At 35.0% G+C, this 15,078-nt stretch overlaps 1 protein-coding gene and 1 long non-coding RNA gene across 6 annotated transcripts; both read left to right on the top strand.

The window, feature by feature from the left end:
• The first annotated feature begins 915 nt into the window (after positions 1 to 915).
• LOC110801331 (uncharacterized) lies at positions 916 to 5,165 on the top strand. The gene is made up of 4 exons (XR_008924432.1): positions 916 to 1,159; positions 1,264 to 1,320; positions 2,004 to 4,611; positions 4,806 to 5,165. It is a non-coding gene; the product is annotated as an uncharacterized lncRNA (long non-coding RNA).
• Positions 5,166 to 6,417: 1,252 nt separating this feature from the next.
• Positions 6,418 to 11,458, top strand: LOC130464119 (CASP-like protein 5A2). Of its 5 annotated transcripts, XR_008924431.1 has the most exons (5): positions 6,418 to 6,982; positions 8,842 to 8,901; positions 9,422 to 9,452; positions 10,372 to 10,504; positions 11,125 to 11,458. XR_008924431.1 is itself a non-coding variant. In XM_056833528.1 (4 exons), exons 2-4 carry the CDS (start codon positions 8,873 to 8,875, stop codon positions 11,341 to 11,343), a joined length of 381 nt encoding a protein of 126 aa, XP_056689506.1. In that variant the 5' UTR covers positions 6,475 to 6,982; positions 8,842 to 8,872; the 3' UTR covers positions 11,344 to 11,458. The 5 variants fall into 5 exon arrangements, 2 of the variants coding, with proteins under 2 accessions (XP_056689506.1, XP_056689505.1); XR_008924430.1 differs by having other exon boundaries at positions 6,467 to 8,901; XM_056833528.1 differs by lacking the exon at positions 9,422 to 9,452 and having other exon boundaries at positions 6,475 to 6,982.
• The last annotated feature ends 3,620 nt before the right edge of the window (positions 11,459 to 15,078 follow it).

Here is a 15,078-nt window from a genome sequence, read left to right as displayed (position 1 = left end):
TCGGTAGGGCACTTCTTCATTAAAAAGAAGTTAGGTAATTCTATTTCTACTATGTGTGTTTGTATTATAGTCAAAATAGCATGTGTCTTTCCTTCGAGGTTAAAATTGTACTCCGTGACAATTTCAATATGTGTGTGATAGGTGGTCAAATAATATATTAGATGTTATTTATCAATTAATATGTATTAATTATTGATCTATACATATAATTATTATAATAATATACTTTAAAAAAATCTAATAAAAAACTTTTGTGTAAGACCGTCTAACGGTTAGACCATTTTTTTTGGTACTAACTAAACTAGTGTAAAACATAACTAATTGAATAACAAAATCATAACTAATTGAATAACAAAATAGTTAAGGTATTAAGATAAATAGTTAAATGTATGAGTCGAATAGTTATTATTTTTGAACAAACTTATTATTAACTAAAACTCATAAAATCTTAACTAATTGATGTCATTGCTCTTAACTAATCAGTTTCATTGTTTAACTAATTGGTTTAGTGCTTAACTAATTAGTTCGGTTACATAACTAATTGGTTTTGTTGCTTAACTAGTTGAATTTCAAACATAACTAATTGATTTCAGTGGTTTATTAATTAGTTGTTCTAGTGTACAAAAGTGGTATAACCGTTAGACCGTCTTTCTTAAATATTTGTATAATCCGAGAGATTAAGTACTAACTTACCATCCATCCGTTTATTTCGCGCCCTAATGACGTGGCCTTTCAAGTTTCCTATGATCTTCCAACCGCCAACCTGGTTCCCCTCTATTTTTTGATCCTTTTTTCCGCCAGACTTAAGATACCTAATCCTTTACGCAACTAACTACACGCACATCCGTCCGATCATCAACCGTCCGTGTAATCTCAGCCGTTAATACTTTTCTTGGTCCACTATATAAAAACTTTCTCTCATTCAAACTTTCATTCATTGACCAACAACCTCCCCTCCCTTTTCCTTCCTCTAACCATGACTTCTTCTCGATCAGATCATCCCTTCGTTCGTCAAATTTCTTTTCTAATTTTGATTAGATCTTCGAAAATTTATTGAATTGATTCTTCATCGGTTTGCGATGAACGTCTTTTTTTGGTCGGATGCGATGAACGTCTTTGTTGGGAGATTTGATTCTGCAGTTTTTGATTGATTTTGGAGGTGTAAACGTCGAATCGGATTCTTGTTTATTTTAATTCCTCCGCTTATCTTTGTTTTCTTGAGATTTACATGTTTCTATTGTTTGATTTTGATTTTTTTCCCAGAATTGGTGGAGCATTTGTCGGAGGAGCCTTGAATTTCTCACACTTCGATCGATTGGAGTAAGTTGTACTTCATGTGCCTTTTTTAAAATTGATTTGGTTTTATTTGATTTATATGGTTTTCCTTTTGATGATTGTTATCAATTCTATTCAATTCTAAAGATTTGATTGCTGAATGTTGAGGATCTCTGATTGTCTGATTGAGAAACAAAAATAACGACTCATATTTATTTATTTATTTATTTGTGGATTAGGTCTGATTATTGAATAATCCAAGAATTTTATCGGGAATTTGATTGTCTGATGGAGAAACAGAAGAATTTATTGCAAATTGTTCGTTAGATCTTTGACTGTTTGATTTGAAAATTTTTGAGACCGATTCTTTTATTCCTGTTCTTGCTAATTCTGTCGTTTAATCAAAATTGGGTTATGTGCATATTTTGTTTAGTCTTATGATCGATGAATGATGATTATTAAATTTAGTTTTTACTAGGAGCTGTTTGTTTCTCTGTACTGATATATGTTTGGTCGTGTATATTTATCAGAAAAGTAATTTCAAAATTGTTTACATCATAAATCATAATCATGTGATAAAAAAAGGAGGTATGATTCATGACTGGTTGGGCGTATTAATAAAAGAATTGAGCAGGACAATGGAAGGCTTCCAGTTTTGATTGAATATAATGCAATCGACTCAATTGCTTGCTCATTGTTGAATCTTTTTGTCTGATGATTTAAACCAGGAATTTCGAATTCGTGTGGATGAGTAGTCTGGTCCTGAATGATGGTTGGATGATTATTGTGGATCAGTAAGCTGTTTGGGTAATTTTTGAAGATGTTGGATGATTATTGTGGATCAACTCTACCAAGTATCTGGTGGGTTCATATGAACGTTTTAAAATATGTAGCAGTATGTGTTTTCTCTTTTGTAATTTCTGGAAGAGAAATCGGTAGTTGTCAGTCGACCTTTGCCATGACGGGTGCGCTTGCATGGCAGGTCATCAAAGTTAATAAAAAGTTCTCTTTTGTTGGTTTTGTTGGGAGATGGTACGGGGGTTTTTGCCCGGCTCTCTCAACCCTGGTCCGTGTGTGGTTTTTTTTGTTCCCTTGGTTCATTTCCCGTACCCTGCACCCTTCAGGCTCCGTTTGGTTTGGCGTAAAACATTTTGATTTTCATGGAAAACAATTTACAATGGAAAACACATTTCCACAATTAGGTTTCCTACTGAAAATGAAGCAAGTAGTGAGAATAGTGTACCATAGAGATAAATAGTTTTACACTCCTTTGCAAACCAAACGATGTAAAATGGAAAATAGAGGAAAACTGTTTTCATGTAAAATGTTTTACGCCCTATCAAACAGAGCCTAAGTGCTTCAATCGTTACTAGTGCTAATATCAAGCAAATCAACTTGCAAATAGTTGACAATGAAGCTGGCTGGGGATCAGATTTACCAAGGTACTTCAATTAAGCTCCTCCTACCTACTCTCTTTTAATACTCAGCACAATTTAAATTGCAATTTTATCTTCGTGTTCTGATTATCCTCGTTGCATCCCTTTGAGCTGCCAAAAATTTATTTAGAAATTGCAGCAGTGTTTATCTTTGAATCTATCTAGGGCAAACCCTTCTACAATATTCTTTTGTTTTTCGAGGATGCTGCTTGTTTAGAAATCAAACTCTGTTGCAAATGTTGAGCATGTAAAATATCTCTCTATTATAATAGCCTGTTCATACACATTGATCAGGTAAAACTTCAGTGAATGAACATACTCCATGAACATTTTCACACGTGGAAATGTCCGCACAAATCAATATCATATTGCATATATCTCAATGAAGAGAACATTAATGATAAAAGCTGGTTACTGTGTAAGCAATCTGATTGAGTAAGCTCCACCTAGTATATAGCCGGTATTGCACAATGCAAGGTTCTCAAACCAGTGTAAACAGCTTCCCTGTTCTTCTTGGTGCTCAGCTTTGAATGAATCAGTATATTATCTAAGAGAACAAATTTCTTCAGAACATATTTTGTTCGCATTTGAGTTTTTTGCATGTTTTATCAATTATCAACCTCTCCTGCCTCAGTAACAGGGGTGTTGTGTTTGTTTTTAGATAGTTGTAATAGAAATTGTACCATTCAGTTTGTACTCTGTTCTTTTTTAGAGTTATACAGGATTTTTACACTAAGTTTCTATTAGTTAGACTTTTGAAGATCTGTTTGATGTTTATTTGAGAGTTGCAATGATCTACCATCCTAAGGTCATGTAGTTACTCTTGGACTAGGTTGTTGATCCGGGGATCTCGTCTGTACAAATTTACAGAATCTGTTGTTTATGACCTGGGAAAGTTTGCCAAATGACGAAATCAAGCAGCTCATGTGTAACAGCATTCTTTGGGGTGACTGCATTCTTTACCCCCGATTGTCCTTTATTCTGAGACGCTTCACGGGTGGACATACACCTTGTTTATCCATCCACTTCCAGGGTGGTGCAGAAGTTGGTGAAGTATGTCCAGGTGTTGTGTTAATGTTATGACAGGAAGTATTGGCGTTCTATGAAGTGATTGAACATTTGAACGTTCACCTACCATTAAAATTCCGTGATTTATTGTTTTAATTTATGCAGTTCTATGTTTCTATTGGTTGTTGTGATGATTTCCGTACTGTTTTGAATCTCAGAATCTTATTATTCAGTAACATAATGCTTATATATTAATTTTCTTTTTTTCCTTTGTTTTTCTTGTTGCATTTTTGCTTTGTTTCCTGAGATAAAAAGATGATGGCAGGAGCTTAACTTCCAAGATGGATTATGGTCTCAATGTGTGTCCTACATCCCTAAGGTCATGTAGTTTTTAGCTCCGTGCATTTTAGGTTAAGAATGGTAGGAGAGGTTTAGGGCTTTTAACTTGCTAACAATGGGCATGTAATGCTTGTTGGGTAAGAAATGCTAAGTAAATTTTCTGGTTATAGGGGTAAGTTATTAAATGTTAATATGGATCTGCTCCAGAAGTTGGTGCCAATCAACATTAATTACTATTTTTATATAGCGCGAGGTAAACCATGATCTATAAGCTCTGAAAAGGAAGAGCACCCAAAACATTTGGGAGGTTGGTGGTTCGAGTCCATCTAGATCAATTCTTTCAGTTCATATTTAGACAATTACTTTAAATCTTCTCTAACTTTAAGTTTCCATTTTAGTTTCTATCACGTTTTTGTTGGATTTTTTGTGTGACAGAAAGCTTGTTTGCCTCTCTACCAGCTAGGCCTTTAATGTGAAAGGAGATATCATATGGATCTTGGTAATCTGGGGTTAGAATAATCTCATGATTTTTCTGTTGTTTATCTTATGAAAGGTAAATTACTTGTGTAAGACATTATATTTAGTGAGGCCGTTGTATTGACATATTTGAGAACTGAACTTTGTGAGAACTTTCTCATCCTTTTTCGGGTCTGAGTTTGAAGTCTTTGAATTGATAGATTTAATGCTTTTCAAGCTCTGTTCTTTCACAATCTTAATTCTGAGTGTTTTCTTCCTGTAATAATGCAGTTACCTACAACTCTGGTTAGGAAACAGGTTCATGCAACTAGTACTGATGGAGAAGCTGTCTGAGTCTTTAATTTCAGAGCTACAACAGTGTTCATCCCAAATTATGTACAGGTATGTTTGTAAAATGCAGCATATATGTCTTGTAGGATCTCTTGGTAAAAAATACTCCGTATTAACCACCTAGCACCGATAATTTTTACCGACTTCCTTGACCTTTTTTCACTTTTTTTTATGCCATTTACTTCAAAGTTTTTCTGTTTACTTTCGCACGCAATGCATGCGTGCAAGTGGACGTAATTCATAATATTGACACAATGATATGAACGCAGCGTACTTGTTGTCTTCATTGACAACCTTTAGTCGTTTTCTATTGTTTAGAAAGAATTGACAATTAATAAAGACTCCAAGTGACCAAGTCCCAACTAAGCCTGGTTATTGGGAGGGTCAGGGCGGGTCCGAGCTGTTACAAGTTACAACTACTCCATATTCTCAAGTCTAAACGAGTAATTAATTTCTACGTTATAAATAAATGCATTACAAAGCGTATAGAACTATGCCAATTAGTGTTTCTGGTATGTTCACTCTTAACAACTCTGTTTTCATTCAATTCAATTGGATGTTTATCTGCTGTTTTTCGAACAACAAAATAACGAGGGCACGAAAATGACAATTTACACAATGAAGTCGTACAATACTTTCCTTCGATGTTTGAAGAATAAGCATAGAAGTAGTTGAAAAAAAATGTATTTTATTTAAATAGATAGGAGTAGATTATTTTATTTGTATAAATAACATGATATTTGTATTACTATTACTCCCTCTGTATTTATTTAAGGGATACACTTGCGTACGTATGTATGTAACTTAATTTGTCATGATCAAGAAAGAGGCAACGATGAATATAGAAAATACAGTACTTGGTGCCATTGTATGTTATTACTATACGGGCCTATTTTTTAATATTAGCATAGGGCCTTTATATCCTTCGGGCCGGCCCCGAGTATATATGCTTCGTAACAATATGTATAGTGTCAAAGTGATAACGTGGTGCATTTTTTTAAAGAAAACAGAAAAGTATTAAATAATTTAATGGGTGTTAGTTGATAGTAGTTTGATGGGTACTCCCAGTTTGGGTGCATTCAATTCAAGTGTTAAACTCCGCACCGGTCAAATTGGTATCCGTATTAAGAGACGGAATGAGTAATTAATTACTCCGTAGTAAATTAGCCATGTTACGGTATTTACTTTTTGTTGGAATTGTTTAAAGTTGAAATTAAAGTTATAGTTACGAATATGATGCAATAATTGGATAGAGGCTAGAGCAATAATTCGTTCAACTAGCTTCAATTTTGGTCAGAGGAGTACGGACAATGAGATCCAAAACAGTACGGACGCCAATTATTCATCTCTAACAAGTAACAACGACCCAGCGGGTGAGGGGTTCGTTTTTTCGCATATCTGGTATGTGTGGAAACACACACATCAAATAAAAGATAAATAGCTAAAAGATAAAAAAGAAAGTACCATTCATGTAAAAAAAAGTACCATTTGTGTTTAGAAAAGTACCATTTAATTACTTTTTTGTCCTTTTTTCCTATTTTGTCTTTTGTTCTGATATGTATTTCCCCATACATATCTGTATGGGTGGACATACTACACGCGCGCGTGTCGGACCGATGGGCCATGATCCTTGGTACTTGGCAAATGCGATTAGCGAACGTGGGGTGAGTTTTGTGGGTCGGGTTATTCTTTTTGGTAAAAAGTTGTTTTGATTAATTCCAACTGTCATAATTAATTCATCCACTAATGATGTTATAACTGCCCCACTAAACAACCAGTAAATCGTGGTAACCACCCACTTCTTCCCGTTTTCCCATTACTAGCCGTTTTATGGTTGTTATAATTTCTCCTATAAATTGATCCCTTCCGTTTTTCCATAAACACGGTTACATAAACAATTCTCAGTATTCTCTCTCTCAAACTCTCAAACACTATTCTGTTCTTCTGGGCAAGCTAAGTATTCTAATCTCCAACAGAGGCTTGTGAGTGCACACAAACATTGGTGTCGTGTTAATCCTGGAGGGAAACCGCAAGTGATCTACTGCATCGAAGGTAGCGCAAAATTGTCTTTTAGAGCAGTGGTTCGGCCACGGCGCGACAAACTGTTCAGTTCGTAAGTACGTATTATCCAACTAAGTTGTTCTAATTATTATAGCTGACATAAACTACTTAAAAATTTAATTCTCTCCTTTAATATGTTGTAAATATTACTACATTATGATATATTTAATTTTAGCTTCCAAAAAAGGCCTTAAATAATTGTTTTTTTATTTTTCTTTTTTACCGAAAGTATATAGAAATAGGTCTACAACCGGTCCAAACCGGTCATGTCCAGGTTTTGGACCGATTTTTCCGGTCTGGTCCGGATCCGGTCCAAACAAAATCGGTCCAAACTTCGGATCTTGAATTATCAAATTTTGATCTTTGGTCTGGTTCGGATTCGGACCGATGAAAAACCCTATGTACAGGTACTTATAAATTACGAAGAAAAAATTTCAGCCGTTTTCTCATCCCAAAACCCACTATTTTAGGGCCATTTTCTGTCTGGATTCATATATCAATGAGTCTAAATAAATTAGATAGGAACATAAAGGTTACTCTGACTACTCACTAATTAAGTAACAACAAAAATAGTTAGATGATACTTTAAACAAATAGAGATGTTCCCTTAAAAGAAAAGAAAGGTGTTAAGATGTGATTGGTTTAAAGGTCAAATCAAAGTAGAATCATTAATTGTTATAGCTTTAATGATTATACTTAAATGGCTAATTGGCTACAAAGTATAATAATAACAAGAACATATAGCATGGCCATGCTTACGATGACGATTACTCCCTCTGTCCCTTAATACTCTCAAAACGTTCCCTTAATATTCTCACCGTTTTGACTGGACACGTTTGTCAATGCACAACTTTGATCACCAATATCTTTAACTACATATTATAAAAATTTATAAAAATATTAATATTTTAAAAATATATATTAAGATGAATACAACAATATATTATATATTAACATTTATTTTCATATATTATAAATAAAATAGGGTCAAAGTGAATTATATAAATAGTGCAAAAAATCAAAACGGTACGAGTATTAAGAGACAAAGGGAGTATAAATTTGGTCAAAGCTATCAACCCCATCCTGTATAAGGGAAGAAGCAAGTAAGAATCGCAAATATGGCATCTAACACTTTTATTATTTCATTCACTCTGTAATCAATTGACAAAAACTTTAAAATAAGTTAATTCAAAGACAGATATTTCACATCCGATTATTACTCTATACTTATAATTGTCGTTTTATATCACACATTTTCCTTTCCCTATGTTTTAACGACATAGAAGAATTAGTGGTATAATTTAGACCTGATCAAAAAGGGGATCGGGTCGGTAAAAAATTGCCTATTGTGTCGGGCTAGGACACATTTCGGGCCAAATTTTTGTGCCCAAACCCGCTATTTTGGACAAAAATAGTGTGATTTTTGGGCCATTTTCAGAGCGGGCCAAATTTATAACTAAATTATTGTTTTATGTTGCCTAAAACTCGCAAAATTTTAAAAAAGACTGGGTCGGGCCCGAAATTTTCTGCCCCAAATTCGGTAATTTTCGGGTCGGGCAAGGCCCATGTCGAGCGGCTCTAGTATAATTGTCTCTCTATCTTTTACAAAGGTCTAGAGTCTAGACTAAAGATGGGTGTGGGCCCGAGGAACAACCAACCCGACCCGAAAAATGCCAGGCCCGACACGAGCACGAAAACAGTACGGACACATATAGTTCTTCTCTAACAACGGGTTAGATGAGTACGGACGGTGAGATCGAAGAAATAATTTATATTGCATCCCCTGTTTTATTTTCTTTGATGAACAATCTTTTCTGCTAAAATTTTGGAAATCAGCTGTTTGGGAGTGAAGCTCTAGTTACTAAAACTTGCAAACACAGTAGCAGTTTTGTGAGGTTCAAAATGCTTTTTTTAGCTTTTACAGTTTTTGCTAATGGAGGAGGAAGATGACTCTGTTAAGAATTTCCATAACTAGGTATGTGTTCTTTAATTTATTCTTTATTTCCATTTTTGTTTCTATAAATTTTTCAATTTTCTTTCGGATTATTCTTGCGTGGACCTGGTCCACAATAACATTAGTGTGGACCCAAAATTAATAATTTTTTGTGACACCTTTTTTACTCTCATAGTGACCTGTATTGTTCATATAGTAACTATAATAAATTAAACACCAAAATTCTTAGACATAGTAACCATTTTTTAAAGCATAGTAACCCTATGTTTTTAAAAGCTAATTGTGACTTAAAATCATATTATTCAAGCATAACATGTATCAACGACACTAATTTGATATTTTTTTCCCATAATAATCTTAATAAAATGCCAAAATAAATTAGGAATAAATTGTTGACTTTATTTTAAGGCATGGTCCACAATAAATTTAGTGTGGACCAAGTCCATTTAAGAAATAGTGCTTTCTTACACCCCCACACTCCAAAAAATTCTAACCAAGTTTTCTTTACTCTCTCTGTTTTCTGAGCTTGGAAAAAAAACAGATCAAATTTCTGAAAACCCGTTTTTTCCCAGGTAATTCCTCTTTGTTTTTTCTTGTTTCAATTCGTTTTCATTATTAATTTCTCTCAGTTTTGTCCCAGTTTTGTTAAGTGAATTGAGTTTACATTTTGTTATGTTTTTTTGAGAGAAAATTTGAGTTTATACACGGAGTAATTGATAAATCATAACAGTGGATGTTTTAACCATGGAGGGCCTTTTTTTGGCAAAGAATCCAAATTCCTTTAACCATGAAATAAACGGTGGATGTTTTAACCATGGAGGTAAGGCTGCCATGGGGAAGGGAAGGGAAGGGAAGGGAAGATAAAGAAGAGGGTATTTTGGTATTAGATTTAAATGAAGGTCACTAAGTTATTTATTAGAATTGCAAACTATATTTATTAAAATCATTCATGTGGTGTACTAATAATTAAATAAATTAACCAATGATGTCTTGGCCTAGTGGTTAAGACTGAGGGCCTGTGTACAATAGGTCTCAGGTTCGAATCCCCCCGCCCCCATTTGTAATTTATATTGCCCTTGTGGCTCATTCGCACCAAAAAAAAAAAAACTTCATTAAATAAATTTATGTTTCGTAGAATGGACATCCAATCTATGAATGTTCAAGGTCCCGAACATGTCCGTTATCTAATGCAAATTGTTCAAAGGCACGCCGGGTTCTACTGTGAGCCTTGTATTACGCCTTCTTCAGATATTGATCACCGATATTGCTGTTGTTGGCTTGCTCACCCCTTCGGACTGCCCTTTTTTATTTCACTTTTCATCATTAATTAATTATTCCCCTTTAATTAATCACCGTTATTGCTGTATTGGGCCCGGCCCAAAACCCCGGCCCGACCCAGACCACAAACATCTTTACTTTTATAAAGAAATCGCGAGTTTCAAGTTTTTGTATTACTTAATTTTTTTTTTTTTATGTTGTTCCTTTCTCTAGTTTTCTGTTATCGGTTACTGTTCTCCAGTCCGTGTGGAGCTGTGGGATGGCGGCCTTTGACGTGTGTTACATTTGGACCAACCGTACCAATTGTGGGCGACGAGTTGCCGGGTGGTTTGTCGCTATTGATTTGGTAAACTCCTCATCACTATTCTTTTTGTCCCAATGTCCCCATTTTATCAAAATTCGGATCAGGCCTGACTAAAGATGGCCGTGGCCAGGCCGGATCGGGTAGAGCCCATGGGCCTTGGACCTAATCGGGCCGTGTCCACGTCAGGTCCACGTCGGGCTGAAAAGTTAAAAAAGGGCCCAAGCCTACGGGCTTTCGTGTCGTGCCGGGTCGGGCCAGTTCGTCGTGCCTAAAGCTAACTTTACTAAATTTAGTGTGCTTTGTCATACCGGGTCGAGTCGTGTCGTGCCTTGTCGTGCTTTTTCCAAAAAATTAAGGCCCACGGCCCACGACTTCGTACCCGTGTCGGGCCGGACTTTTTCGTGTCGGGTCGGGCTACGGGCCGGCCCGGCCTACAATTACTTTAGGCCTGATCGTAACACAAAAAATCATGCCCAAATTCAAAATTTTGGTACGGGCTGAAACGGGTTTATCCGGGTCGAACTCGGATTTTGGTCTAAAATAATATATTTTAGGCTTCTCAAATTCGTACTTTTTTGGGTCGAGTCAACGGGCCGGCTGTAGTCGATCAGGTCCTGGATAATGTTTACTTACAAGTTTAGTTTATTGTATACATTTTGCAGTTTATAACCACGGTGACATATATTGCAACTTTTGGGTCATGGGTTGTCTCCTTCACTATCGGCAATAGACTCCAGAGTTGTTCAATCAATCCGTGTGTTCGTTATGACATCTTTGCAGGATTGGTTTTCATTGCTGGTTGTATTATTTCTTCAGTTCTTGTTTATTCAAACTATAGTGCATTACGCTCTCAACATTTAGTGGTTGAGTCTCATGATTGATCTGAGCGACTTATTGTATTTGCCAACTACCAAGTATTTATCTCTATTCTTAATCGTCGAATGTAATCGCCGAATTCACTAGTTTTTGTCAGATTGGGGAATTAAATTTTTAAATAGTTTATATCATATTTTTATTAAGAAAAAATCGGTCCGGTCCAAATTCGGGTTTTGGACAGGACCGGAGCGGACCGAAGACCAGAAATTGATATTTCTCGACCCGAAGACCGGACCGATTGCCTTCGGTCCGGTCCAGTTCGATCTGGTCGGTCCGTTCCGGTCCGGTCCTTTTTTCTGGCCCGGATCCATTTTTGCATACCCCTACACGACACCCAGTTTTGTAATTTAGTTCTTTCATTAGGACGATGATATAGGTCGCAAGTTGCGACAACAAAATATTGTCGCAATCTTACGTGTCGACGTTTTATTGGTACATAAAGGCACCACGTAGGCTACACGTCATCAATTTTTTTTTTTTACTATCAATTCAATATTTTTACTATGAACATATATGAATAAGGCAGTCGATACAAATAAGTAAACAAATATTTATTATATTTATAGTAAATATATATTTCTATGAATAAGGTAGTCGATACAAATAAGTAAATAAATATTTATTATATTTATAGTAAATATATATTTCCTTTTATCTTATAAATTACAAATAAAAAAAATAAAAATTATAATCTAATAATATTTTTTGTGTAGTTACGAAAATACATCAATTAATTTAAAAATACACTAATTTATAATTTAATACAACTTCATAATTATACATTAGATTAAAATATTATTTAATTTGGAATTGAGTCATAAACTTGAACGCAAGCAATTCCATAGGCTTGATCAACGCAACAGGGTAAACGGGAAAGACGAAGGGGCGGAACCCAATCCCTACAATCCCTACAATCCGCCCCTTCATAAACTTGAACGCAAGCAAACCCAATAAACTAATACGGAGTAAAGATGAAATACCTTTTCTAATCTTTTATTTTCTACAGTAATATAGTGTTTATTTCTAAGTATAAATTAGTAAATGTATTTTTTATTTAATAATAAAAAGTATTTTTTTTTCTAATGTCCTAGAATTATTTTCTGAAATAAAAAATTACATTATTCAATCTGTAAATTAGAATATAAGATTTTCCTACCTGTTTTATAACATATATAATAGGTTAGATAATCTAAATATTTTAGTTTCCAAATATATTTGTGACACATAGGCGTGCCATGTCACTACTGTGACACGGCTTAAAGGTCGCATGTTGCGACCTTTATCATTTTCGCTTTCATTATTGTCGGCCGCCTTCCCCTCTTTTGCACCAAAAAAAATAATTTAATTCAATTTATTTTACTCGTCACTTAATAATAAATGGACCTAGCTAAATCTTATAACTTATTTGGACATTTTTACAAACAATAGAAGTTCCGGTTGTGTAGTCCTGGCACATATTATGATTGGGTTATACGAAAGAATCTATTACAAATTTACAATAGGTTATTGTGAAAATGGTGATGAAAAAGAACCTAGACTTAGCCCGTTGACAGAAGTTCCAATTGAAAGATGCATTTAACACCATAAGAAAGAGAAGATGAGTGACAATTGGATTTAGATAGGAATTAGTTAGTCAGGTCATGTAGATATAACATTATAACCCAACAAATTACTCCCTCCGTCCCGGAATACTCGACCCGGTTTGACCGGCACAGAGTTTAAGGGACTTGAATTGACTTATTTAATTTAATAGGTAATAGTTGATAGTGAGGTATTATTTTAATGTAGTTAGTGGGAGGTGGATTAAGAGGTGGGATTGGAGTTGAATTTTTAATTATTTTTTGTATGGAGTAGGGGGTAGGTGGGTTAATAGGGGTGGAGTGAGAAATAATATAATATTGTTAGAATATTTCCATTTTTAGAAACAGGCCAAGTATTAAGGGACGACCCAATAAGGAAAACAGGTCAAGTATTCCGGGACGGAGGGAGTATTTGTTTTAGAAGAAATTACTACGTATTTGATAATTTGTTCTACAAGAAATTACTACGTATTTGATAATTTACAAGAAATTACTACATATTTGGATTGCCTTTTTTTTTGTTTTTTTTTTTTGTGTGGTCCCAACCAATAATCGAACCCCGATTCGTAAAGTTAAGTGTAATTTAACAACGTAAAATTAAGCATACTAGGTTGTACCCGTGCTAATGCACGGAATTAGGGATGTTAATGGGGCGGATGCGGATGGAGGGACACCAAACTTTTCATCCCCGTCCCATCACCCATGGCGGGTACAAAATTCATCCTCATCCCCGCCCCAACGGGTACAAACTAAAATCCATCACCGCCCCACCACCCGCATGGATATCCATCCCCTTCTCACCCCCGCCCCATACCCGCGCCAATACCAGCCTAATTTTTCTTATTTAGCAAACATTTGTCATATATACGGAGTAATGAAAAATTAACTTTAGAAAAATAACATATACTAAAAGTAACATATATAATCGGGAAAAAGTATCCGCCATAAAAAAAAAAATTCAAATAAAAAAACTTAAAAGTATCACCTAAATTCATATTATCACCTACAAACAAATAAATCCACACTCGCCCATCACCCATGGCGGGTATAAAGCGGGGCGGCAGGGATGGGGCGGATTCAACATAAATCCACACCCGCCCCGTCACCCATGGCGGATACGACTTTTATACCTATCCCCTGTCCACCACCCACCAAATCTACCTCCATCCCCGCCTACTTGGGGCGGATGCGGGGCGGATCTCCCACGAAACCCACCCCACTGACATACCTACACGGAATATCTAAAAAATTAAAAAGCTAATAAAAATAAAAGAGCATTTATTTTAGTTTCCTTCTTTATTCATTTTATTATTATTTAAATTGACTATAGTTTTTAATATTTTTCTTTTTTGTTAGTAATTTTTTCTCTCTTGTTGATATTTTAATTTCATGCTTTGGTAGTTTCATATTTGGTTCAACTTAATTTAAGGAAATTAAGGATGATGTCGTGGAGTAGTTGTGGTTTGAGAATTGGGGCTTTGGAGGTCTCTTAAGCCCTGTTCTGTTCGACTTATTTTGACTGATTTCAGATAAGATAAGTTCAGTTAAGTTCAGATAAGTTCAGTTAAGGCCATGTTCTGTTCACCTTATTTCCACTTATTTCAGGAAAAATAAGTTCAGATAAGTTCTAATAAGTTCAGTTAAGTTCAGATAAGTTTAGATAAGATAAGTTCAGGAAAAATAAGGGTTGACCAAGTACAATTTATAACTAAAATAAGTTTTGATAAGTTCTAATAAGTCCAGATAAGTTCAGATAAGTTAAGTTCAGGAAAAATAAGTGAAAATCAAGTGAATAGAACGCAGCCTAAGTTCAGATAATTTCAAATAATATAAGTTCAGTCAAAATAAGTCCAATAGAACAGAGCCTTAGTCCTCACCACTCTACTTTAATAATATGGATTTATACATGTATTTATGCTTCTTTGAAATTTTAAAATCAGCAGAACTAAAAAATGAGCAAAAGATACTCACTTGGTATGCCTTACATACCTGGCCACCTGGCCAACCCGGATACAAAATAGACTTATGTACGGAGTAGTAAATTATACTCCCTCCGTCCCGGAATACTCGACCCGGTTTGACCGGCACAGAGTTTAAGGGACTTGAATTGACTTATTTAATTTAATAGGTAGTAGTTGATAGTGGGGTATTATTTTAATG

The sequence above is a fragment of the Spinacia oleracea genome, chromosome 6 (assembly GCF_020520425.1).
Source record: "Spinacia oleracea cultivar Varoflay chromosome 6, BTI_SOV_V1, whole genome shotgun sequence".
NCBI classification, from domain to species: domain Eukaryota; kingdom Viridiplantae; phylum Streptophyta; class Magnoliopsida; order Caryophyllales; family Amaranthaceae; genus Spinacia; species Spinacia oleracea.
Note: the sequence above shows the minus strand (reverse complement) of the source record. Positions and strands in the feature narration are given on the sequence as shown.